This window comes from Antedon mediterranea, chromosome 1 (genome assembly GCF_964355755.1).
Source record: "Antedon mediterranea chromosome 1, ecAntMedi1.1, whole genome shotgun sequence".
NCBI lineage: Eukaryota > Metazoa > Echinodermata > Crinoidea > Comatulida > Antedonidae > Antedon > Antedon mediterranea.
In genome coordinates this window covers 41,324,768-41,337,151 of record NC_092670.1, presented here as the reverse complement: position 1 = coordinate 41,337,151, position 12,384 = coordinate 41,324,768, and the positions used below count along the sequence as shown (strand labels likewise).

The 12,384-nt window shown below is 33.1% G+C and overlaps 1 protein-coding gene across 1 annotated transcript; it reads right to left on the bottom strand.

The window, feature by feature from the left end:
• Positions 1-11,700, bottom strand: LOC140050224 (sodium-dependent phosphate transporter 1-A-like). Its single transcript, XM_072095329.1, has 10 exons — positions 11,572-11,700; positions 6,709-7,063; positions 4,817-4,957; positions 3,990-4,075; positions 3,515-3,611; positions 2,989-3,105; positions 2,732-2,812; positions 2,471-2,630; positions 2,164-2,349; positions 1-1,959 (listed from the first exon to the last, which is right to left on the bottom strand). Exons 1-10 carry the CDS (start codon positions 11,575-11,577, stop codon positions 1,719-1,721), a joined length of 1,470 nt encoding a protein of 489 aa, XP_071951430.1. The 5' UTR covers positions 11,578-11,700; the 3' UTR covers positions 1-1,718.
• Positions 11,701-12,384: the final 684 nt, after the last annotated feature.

The window sequence follows — 12,384 nt, the reverse complement described above, 5'->3', positions numbered from 1 at the left end:
ACTTTCTATTAAACACTACTTCTAATAAACAACAACAAAATACTCACCTGAAGAGACACAAATAATAATCATAAGAAAAAATTGAGAAAATGTGATAATAAGATTCATTTTTTCTAACAGATTTTCAATCGAAAACGATGATATTAAGTATCTGAAAAGGAAACCGACACTATAATACAAGTCAAGTATTTACCGGATATCTTGATAGCGATCAATATGAATAGCGCCACCATGCCCGTCACATCCTGGGAGCTGCTGAGGTGCATGCAATAATGAATCATATTATAATTATTACTTATTAATATTATAGCACTCAGTATTACAAAAAGTACATCATTGCGGTTTTACATGATTAACGAAAAATCGTTGTTTGATGTTTTGAAATGTGCTATGACAATTAACTTTGTATCACAGTTCTTCACGCATTCGGCAATGCTATGCACAATCGGAGTTACCATGAAAACAAAATGTTTAAGATGTGATATGATAATTAACTTTGTATCACAGTTCTTCACGCATTCGACAGTGCTATGCACAATCGGAGTTACCATGAAAACAAAATGTTTAGATGTGACTTGACAATTAACTTTGTATCACAGTTCTTCACGCATTCGGCAATGCTATGCACAATCGGAGTTACCGTAAAAACAAAATGTTTAGATGTGACTTGACAATTAACTTTGTATCACAGTTCTTCACGCATTCGGCAATGCTATGCACAATCGGAGTTACCGTGAAAACAAAATGTTTAGATGTGACTTGACAATTAACTTTGTATCACAGTTCTTCACGCATTCGGCAATGCTATGCACAATCGGAGTTACCGTGAAAACAAAATGTTTGAGATGTGACTTGACAATTAACTTTGTATCACAGTTCTTCACGCATTCGGCAATGCTATGCACAATCGGAGTTAGTTACCGTGAAAACAAAATGTTTAAGATGTGACTTGACAATTAACTTTGTATCACAGTTCTTCACGCATTCGGCAATGCTATGCACAATCGGAGTTACCGTGAAAACAAAATGTTTAAGATGTGACTTGACAATTAACTTTGTATCACAGTTCTTCACGCATTCGGCAATGCTATGCACAATCGGAGTTACCGTGAAAACAAAATGTTTGAGATGTGACTTGACAATTAACTTTGTATCACAGTTCTTCACGCATTCGGCAATGCTATGCACAATCTGAGTTACCATGAAAACAAAATGTTTAAGATGTGACTTGACAATTAACTTTGTATCACATTTCTTCACGCATTCGGCAATGCTATGCACAATCGGAGTTACCATGAAAACAAAATGTTTAAGATGTGATATGATAATTAACTTTGTATCACAGTTCTTCACGCATTCGACAGTGCTATGCACAATCGGAGTTACCATGAAAAACAATTTCCACGACCGTACATCTTCACACAACCAATTATGTCAACATAGAAAGTATTTATTCAATAAAAGTATTATTAATTAAACGAAAGAACATCAATTTATTCAGGAAGAAAATAGTAGCTATAGGCCTAATTATTATGTCTCATATTAAGACACTTCTTTTTCTGCTCGGTCTTGTTAAAAGCAAATCAAATGAAATTCCAATTACACTAGGGTTGTTAAACAGTGATTCCATAGATACTACCATAACACAGATTAGGATTAAACTGTGAACATCAGTAATTCCATAGATACGTCAGTACTAAACAACACATAGGTTAGTGTTAAACTGTGAACATCAGTAATTCCATAGATACAGCACTAAATATCAAACAAGTTGGTACAGTTAAAAACCACGATATTGCAATATTACGAAACAAAGACCAATCAACGGATGATGTTCCAGAACGAAAAGAACCCACTGCAACAATAGACCCAACTTTACAATGTGTCGTACTAATTGGGATACCAAGATTGGAAGCCGTTAAAACTGTTAAAGCAGATCCAAGTTCTATAGTAAACGAACTGAAATGGCAAAAATAGATATATAAACATTACATCACTATTGAATTTAATCACAGAAATGATATTTCATTAGATATTACTACTACTCAAATAGAGAAAAAAGAACACATCGTAGAAGAGAAAAAAGAATATGGGCCTAATGCGTTCCAACAGGGAAGAGTGAAATTAATTTTACTTTCCTTGGTTCAAAGAAACTACAATTACCTTGATGGTGTTAACATGGTAATCTCTTCGCCTAAAACTTGTATTACTCGCTTTCCAAGCAACCATAATCCTAGTGAAATAGCTACTCCTCCAAGGAACAAAATCCACAATGGAGTTTCAACTGCTGTATCTACTTCGCCTGTCTCATATGTGACCCAAATAGAGATAACTGGACCTATTGCATTACTAAAAGGAAAATGATAATTAAAAATTTCTATATGTCGAAAATTGAACTCTGACAAGATAGAGTGCAATTTAATTGAATATTATACTTTCTTCTAAGTCTTCTTATGTCTAGTATATTTACCTAACATCATTACCGCCATGTGAAAATGACGAAAACACTGCTGAGAGTATGAGAAGAGGAGAACATAGTTGTACAACAATTGGATGATCATCTCTACATAATGTCGCCGATTCATCTACACATTCATCATCAGCAGCTACTCTACTTTGCCTCTGCTCATCTATCCATAAAAAAGGCTTATATCAATCTAACCATTTCTTTTTTATAGTGTTTCCAGTATAAGTGCACATTTTTTATTCTCTCATTTAATTGGTGTCTTACCTTGTGAGGTTTCATCGTTGGTGTTTTTTTGTATATCAGTGATTTCATTTGAATCTGCATGGAACATAATTGGAACCATTTCTAGCCAAACGAGAAAACAAAAATGAACACTCACACACAAACTTGTTGTTTGTTGAAACATTGCTACGATTCCTCAAAAGTTTACTTTATCGTTTACTTTATTGAAAGGTCGACTTTGTACAGATTGCATTTTAAAATAAAGTTTTGAGAAAGGACCGGTATTCATGAATATTTACCTTGTATTTTGTTTCTCAAACGCGGAACCAGTACACAGAATACAATAAGACCAGCCAAAATTCCACTTCCAAAGCTGAGTATGAAGACTCCGTACAGTGGTATTATACCTTCAAACACTACAAATACGATAGAATTTGTCACAATGATAGTTACACTCCAGTTAATATAGCATGCACAATAGCAATTAAGTCGACGTTTAAAAGATCTATACCTAATGGAATGCGTGTTTCTAAATATATTTCTAAATAAACACAGCTTTACTATACAACTACTATTTAAGGTTATTTAAATTGATTTTAGCAATTTACGATTTGAATTAGCCATAACTGCTAATGACGATAAGTATAATTACCAAAATAGAGAGACTTTATTCATCAGTACATGTATAAAAATGACTAAGTACCAGCATGCTGGTTGTGTCAGTACCATTTTGTTTAAACATTCTCTATACAACTGATCAAGTTTAATAAACTGAATAGTGATAGATAACAGAAGATCATTAGTAGAAAAAGTAAGCCTACTTACCTCCTGAGGTATTATAGAAAATAGAGAAGAAGTTGACAGTGATGACGAGTGAATACCAAACAGGTAGTGACTTCAAACCTGGCTCCAAAGGATTATCCTAGACAATTTATTTTTATAATTAAAAAAAACTCGGTAAACAATATTTGGGTATGATTATGATTGATTGATAAATGTTAGGCTGTTATCATCAGAATGTAACCTATAAATGAGTATGTCACGACTCAAAAAGATGGCCGACAAAATTCAAAATGGCTGCCAAATGTCTTACAATATTGTACCGGATTCTCTGTTTTCGAGAGATTTAAACATTCTTTTAATATTGTTTTCTTATAGTGGTTTTCTCTTTTCATAAATCTCTAAAACAAAACGCCCACTAAAATGTTCAATGTTGTGTTCTATCAAGGGAGTCTCTGTTTTCGAGAATGTAAATGTAAAGCTAAACTACTTACAAAAGTTACTAGAACAAAATACTTACCTTCAATAAAACCGTTTTTAGAAGAATATAAAAGAAAAATATGGATAACAATCCAGATAGGACAGGCGATGTAAACCACGATATCACTATAGGTAAAAACAACAATAGTTTGTAAACCACGATATCACTATAGGTAAAAACAACAATAGTTTGTAAACCACGATATCACTATAGGTAAAAACAACAATAGTTATTAAACCACGATATCACTATAGGTAAAAACAACAATAGTTTGTAAACCACGATATCACTATAGGTAAAAACAACAATAGTTTGTAAACCACGATATCACTATAGGTAAAAACAACAATAGTTTGTAAACCACGATATCACTATAGGTAAAAACAACAATAGTTTGTAAACCACGATATCACTATAGGTAAAAACAACAATAGTTTGTAAACCACGATATCACTATAGGTAAAAACAACAATAGTTTGTAAACCACGATATCACTATAGGTAAAAACAACAATAGTTTGTAAACCACGATATCACTATAGGTAAAAACAACAATAGTTTGTAAACCACGATATTACTATAGGTAAAAACAACAATAGTTTCAACCGACATCATTATTTTATATCAATGTTTATCAATGTACGATTCAATTTACGATTTTATCTATCGAAATAGATACCAAAGGTGAAAACCTAACATAATTGTATACCGTCGCAAGTTCCTTGTTTTATACCTATATATGTATTCTCTTACGATTTTACCTAACTCCGACCATTGTATACCCTCAAGACCAAACACTACTACATGGCAGCTAATTACTGCACCAACTATGCTGTGTGTACCAGATACTGGTAATCGTACTCTTACCGATTTTACCTAACTCCGACCATTGTATACCCTCAAGACCAAACACCACTACATGGTAGCCAATGACTGCACCAACTATGCTGTGTGTACCAGATACTGGTAATCGTACTACCGTTGCGATAACGAGCCAGATACTGCTACCTTAAATTAAACAAACATAATCTATAATTTAAATTGATAGAAGTAGTAAATATACACAATTTTTAGGACTGCTAATACAAATATTATGGGGTAATCAAAATTAAACTTAGGAAGAGGACATCGCCTACCAACTAAAAATCATGTGCATTCAAATCGAGCATTGTTGATGAAGTGTAGGCATAATAGGTCTAAAATGTTATAGATTTACTGTACCTATAGCCTAAGGAAGGGTATTTTATTAGTAATACATTCAACATGAATTCAAAATAATTTTAATTCAAAGATTAATAATTAGCATGTCAGTATCCGAGCATCTGACCACAAGAGCGTGTTGACCCATGACAGTTCTAAATATCCATCGCTTGTGATTGGTCAAATCTGTTCAAGCATTAACAACAATAGTATTTAATTTAAATGTAAACTATTATTTGGTTAGGTATTGTAGGCCTACGACTTACCGATTAAGGCAGATACTTGACCAAGCATAGTATATAATTTAAATGTAAACTATTATTTGGTTAGGTATTGTAGGCCTACGACTTACCGATTAAGGCAGATACTTGACCAAGCATAGTATTTAATTTAAATGTAAACTATTATTTGGTTAGGTATTGTAGGCCTACGACTTACCGATTAAGGCAGATACTTGACCAAGCATAGTATTCAATTTAAATGTAAACTATTATTTGGTTAGGTATTGTAGACCTACGACTTACCGATTAAGGCAGATACTTGACCAAGCATAGTATTTAATTTAAATGTAAACTATTATTTGGTTAGGTATTGTACGTAGACCTACGACTTACCGATTAAGGCAGATACTTGACCAAGCATAGTATTTAATTTAAATGTAAACTATTATTTGGTTAGGTATTGTAGGCCTACGACTTACCGATTAAGGCAGATACTTGACCAAGAATAGTATTTAATTTAAATGTAAACTATTATTTGGTTAGGTATTGTAGGCCTACGACTTACCGATTAAGGCAGATACTTGACCAAGAATAGTATTTAATTTAAATGTAAACTATTATTTGGTTAGGTATTGTAGGCCTACGACTTACCGATTAAGGCAGATACTTGACCAAGCATAGTATTTAATTTAAATGTAAACTATTATTTGGTTAGGTATTGTAGGCCTACGACTTACCGATTAAGGCAGATACTTGACCAAGCATAGTATTTAATTTAAATGTAAACTATTATTTGGTTAGGTATTGTAGGCCTACGACTTACCGATTAAGGCAGATACTTGACCAAGCATAGTATTTAATTTAAATGTAAACTATTATTTGGTTAGGTATTGTAGGCCTACGACTTACCGATTAAGGCAGATACTTGACCAAGCATAGTATTCAATTTAAATGTAAACTATTATTTGGGTAGGTATTGTAGGCCTACGACTTACCGATTAAGGCAGATACTTGACCAAGCATAGTATTCAATTTAAATGTAAACTATTATTTGGTTAGGTATTGTAGACCTACGACTTACCGATTAAGGCAGATACTTGACCAAGCATAGTATTTAATTTAAATGTAAACTATTATTTGGTTAGGTATTGTAGACCTACGACTTACCGATTAAGGCAGATACTTGACCAAGCATAGTATTTAATTTAAATGTAAACTATTATTTGGTTAGGTATTGTAGGCCTACGACTTACCGATTAAGGCAGATACTTGACCAAGCATGTATTTAATTTAAATGTAAACTATTATTTGGTTAGGTATTGTAGGCCTACGACTTACCAATTAAGGCAGATACTTGACCAAGCATAAGAACAGTTTCTTGGCCTTCATATAAACTAACATCTATAATTCCACTGCGTATTGTTTCCGAAACACCGGCTCCAAGTAGCATGGCACCAAGAGTTTCAAATATTGAACCAAGAATACAAATCTGATGTATAGTTAACGCTTTAGCTCCATACGATGTTCCGAATGAGTTAGCAGCATCATTAGCACCAATAAAAAAGGCAAGAAATAATCCGATGATGAATCCAACAATAACGATCCATAGAGCCTCTGTCAGCTTTTCTTGAGTAAGGATAGTGTTTATTGTGGAAGAAGAAGGAATCCATTCTATCCCTGCAATTGTTGTAATCTACATGTACAAATAATAATAGTCATGATTACTATTCTCGAGAATAGAACTAATGTCAGCACCTCTAACTGGACAAGATTGACACGATTCCATTTGATGTAGGCCTAATCTACATGTACAAATAATAATAGTCATGATTACTATTCTCGAGAATAGAACTAATGTCAGCACCTCTAACTGGACAAGATTGACACGATCCCAATTGTTGTAATCTACATGTACAAATAATAATAGTCATGATTACTATTCTCGAGAATAGAACTAATGTCAGCACCTCTAACTGGACAAGATTGACACGATCCCAATTGTTGTAATCTACATGTACAAATAATAATAGTCACGATTACTATTCTCGAGAATAGAACTAATGTCAGCACCTCTACTAACTGGACAAGATTGACACTATCCCATTTGTTGTAATCTACATGTACAAATAATAATAGTCATGATTACTATTCTCGAGAATAGAACTAATGTCAGCACCTCTAACTGGACAAGATTGACACGATCCCAATTGTTGTAATCTACATGTACAAATAATAATAGTCACGATTACTATTCTCGAGAATAGAACTAATGTCAGCACCTCTAACTGGACAAGATTGACACTATCCCATTTGTTGTAATCTACATGTAAAAATAATAATAGTCATGATTACTATTCTCGAGAATAGAACTAATGTCAGCACCTCTAACTGGACAAGATTGACACTATCCCATTTGTTGTAATCTACATGTACAAATAATAATAGTCATGATTACTATTCTCGAGAATAGAACTGTCAGCACCTCTAACTGGACAAGATTGACACGATCCCAATTGTTGTAATCTACATGTACAAATAATAATAGTCACGATTACTATTCTCGAGAATAGAACTAATGTCAGCACCTCTAACTGGACAAGATTGACACGATCCCAATTGTTTTAATCTACATGTACAAATAATAATAGTCACGATTACTATTCTCGAGAATAGAATAGAACTAATGTCAGCACCTCTAACTGGACAAGATTGACACTATCCCATTTGTTGTAATCTACATGTACAAATAATAATAGTCATGATTACTATTCTCGAGAATAGAACTAATGTCAGCACCTCTAACTGGACAAGATTGACACTATCCCATTTGTTGTAATCTACATGTACAAATAATAATAGTCATGATTACTATTCTCGAGAATAGAACTAATGTCAGCACCTCTAACTGGACAAGATTGACACGATCCCAATTGTTGTAATCTACATGTACAAATAATAATAGTCACGATTACTATTCTCGAGAATAGAACTAATGTCAGCACCTCTAACTGGACAAGATTGACACGATCCCAATTGTTGTAATCTACATGTACAAATAATAATAGTCACGATTACTATTCTCGAGAATAGAACTAATGTCAGCACCTCTAACTGGACAAGATTGACACTATCCCATTTGTTGTAATCTACATGTACAAATAATAATAGTCACGATTACTATTCTCGAGAATAGAACTAATGTCAGCACCTCTAACTGGACAAGATTGACACGATCCCAATTGTTGTAATCTACATGTACAAATAATAATAGTCACGATTACTATTCTCGAGAATAGAACTAATGTCAGCACCTCTACTAACTGGACAAGATTGACACTATCCCATTTGTTGTAATCTACATGTACAAATAATAATAGTCATGATTACTATTCTCGAGAATAGAACTAATGTCAGCACCTCTAACTGGACAAGATTGACACGATCCCAATTGTTGTAATCTACATGTACAAATAATAATAGTCACGATTACTATTCTCGAGAATAGAACTAATGTCAGCACCTCTAACTGGACAAGATTGACACTATCCCATTTGTTGTAATCTACATGTACAAATAATAATAGTCATGATTACTATTCTCGAGAATAGAACTAATGTCAGCACCTCTAACTGGACAAGATTGACACTATCCCATTTGTTGTAATCTACATGTACAAATAATAATAGTCATGATTACTATTCTCGAGAATAGAACTGTCAGCACCTCTAACTGGACAAGATTGACACGATCCCAATTGTTGTAATCTACATGTACAAATAATAATAGTCACGATTACTATTCTCGAGAATAGAACTAATGTCAGCACCTCTAACTGGACAAGATTGACACGATCCCAATTGTTTTAATCTACATGTACAAATAATAATAGTCACGATTACTATTCTCGAGAATAGAATAGAACTAATGTCAGCACCTCTAACTGGACAAGATTGACACTATCCCATTTGTTGTAATCTACATGTACAAATAATAATAGTCATGATTACTATTCTCGAGAATAGAACTAATGTCAGCACCTCTAACTGGACAAGATTGACACTATCCCATTTGTTGTAATCTACATGTACAAATAATAATAGTCATGATTACTATTCTCGAGAATAGAACTAATGTCAGCACCTCTAACTGGACAAGATTGACACGATCCCAATTGTTGTAATCTACATGTACAAATAATAATAGTCACGATTACTATTCTCGAGAATAGAACTAATGTCAGCACCTCTAACTGGACAAGATTGACACGATCCCAATTGTTGTAATCTACATGTACAAATAATAATAGTCACGATTACTATTCTCGAGAATAGAACTAATGTCAGCACCTCTAACTGGACAAGATTGACACTATCCCATTTGTTGTAATCTACATGTACAAATAATAATAGTCACGATTACTATTCTCGAGAATAGAACTAATGTCAGCACCTCTAACTGGACAAGATTGACACTATCCCATTTGTTGTAATCTACATGTACAAATAATAATAGTCATGATTACTATTCTCGAGAATAGAACTAATGTCAGCACCTCTAACTTGACAAGATTGACACTATCCCATTTGTTGTAATCTACATGTACAAATAATAATAGTCGTGATTACTATTCTCGAGAATAGAACTAATGTCAGCACCTCTAACTGGACAAGATTGACACGATCCCAATTGTTGTAATCTACATGTACAAATAATAATAGTCACGATTACTATTCTCGAGAATAGAACTAATGTCAGCACCTCTAACTGGACAAGATTGACACGATCCCATTTGTTGTAATCTACATGTAAAAATAATAATAGTCACGATTACTATTCTCGAGAATAGAACTAATGTCAGCACCTCTAACTGGACAAGATTGACACGATCCCATTTGTTGTAATCTACATGTACAAATAATAATAGTCATGATTACTATTCTCGAGAATAGAACTAATGTCAGCACCTCTAACTGGACAAGATTGACACGATCCCAATTGTTGTAATCTACATGTACAAATAATAATAGTCACGATTACTATTCTCTAGACTAGAACTAATGTCAGCACCTCTAACTGGACAAGATTGACACGATCCCAATTGTTTTAATCTACATGTACAAATAATAATAGTCACGATTACTATTCTCGAGAATAGAACTAATGTCAGCACCTCTAACTGGACAAGATTGACACGATCCCAATTGTTGTAATCTACATGTACAAATAATAATAGTCACGATTACTATTCTCGAGAATAGAACTAATGTCAGCACCTCTAACTGGACAAGATTGACACTATCCCATTTGTTGTAATCTACATGTACAAATAATAATAGTCATGATTACTATTCTCGAGAATAGAACTAATGTCAGCACCTCTAACTGGACAAGATTGACCCGATCCCAATTGTTGTAATCTACATGTACAAATAATAATAGTCACGATTACTATTCTCGAGAATAGAACTAATGTCAGCACCTCTAACTGGACAAGATTGACACTATCCCATTTGTTGTAATATACATGTACAAATAATAATAGTCATGATTACTATTCTCGAGAATAGAACTAATGTCAGCACCTCTAACTGGACAAGATTGACACGATCCCAATTGTTGTAATCTACATGTACAAATAATAATAGTCACGATTACTATTCTCGAGAATAGAACTAATGTCAGCACCTCTAACTGGACAAGATTGACACGATCCCAATTGTTGTAATCTATATGTACAAATAATAATAGTCACGATTACTATTCTCGAGAATAGAACTAATGTCAGCACCTCTAACTGGACAAGATTGACACTATCCCATTTGTTGTAATCTACATGTACAAATAATAATAGTCATGATTACTATTCTCGAGAATAGAACTAATGTCAGCACCTCTAACTGGACAAGATTGACCCGATCCCAATTGTTGTAATCTACATGTACAAATAATAATAGTCACGATTACTATTCTCGAGAATAGAACTAATGTCAGCACCTCTAACTGGACAAGATTGACACGATCCCATTTGTTGTAATCTACATGTACAAATAATAATAGTCATGATTACTATTCTCGAGAATAGAACTAATGTCAGCACCTCTAACTGGACAAGATTGACACGATCCCATTTGTTGTAATCTACATTATTGTACATATATTTTAATTTTGTACACACGAGGAACTTACGAACAGTATACTTACCGACATGGTAGAAGAATTCAATTGATCGGGTTGAAATATTTTGAACAATCATGGGCCATGACATAGCCACAATAATAACAATACAGAATACAGTAATTATAAACGCTCTAAACCCAGTAGAATCGGGCCCTTCCGTATGGCTAATACTAGTGTAAAATTGTCAATAATAATATAATTGTTATTAAACATAATTATACTGGAAACAACAAAGCCCTTATCATCACAACGTGCAGTGGTAAATAATACATAATAATATGCAGGTAGGATTTCCTGCGGTGGTAGATATGCATATAGATTAATTCTATGGCAGATAATAATAATAATAATAATAATAATAATAATAATAAGTATTTTAATCAAATTCAGTTGTGCAGATGTAACCATCATTATCATTTTATTGTATATCAATTTCAATTTTTTTATTTATTATTTCAACTGACCCTTAATTGTTATATCAGTACATGCTTTCGGTGACACGTTATGCTTCTTATGGATATAGATGAGTAAAGCTCTGAGATTCTTGAATAAAACCCCTTTATTTAAAATGCTTTGTTTTAGTTTTTATTTCATCAATTATGTAGCTAGAATGAAAAAAATATAATAGTTGGCAGCGCATTGTTCGCATTTGGCACGCTCAAATATTTTAAGATTATTATTATTATTTTAAAGATTATGTTGTCCCCTTGAAAATTAATTTTTGTTAATTTTTTGTTGTTGAATGTCATTTTTAATTTCACATAACACTTTGACCAAAACTGGATCGAAACAAAATTTACTTTAAAAAAACTTATTTAAAGCAAAAAATACTTGGAG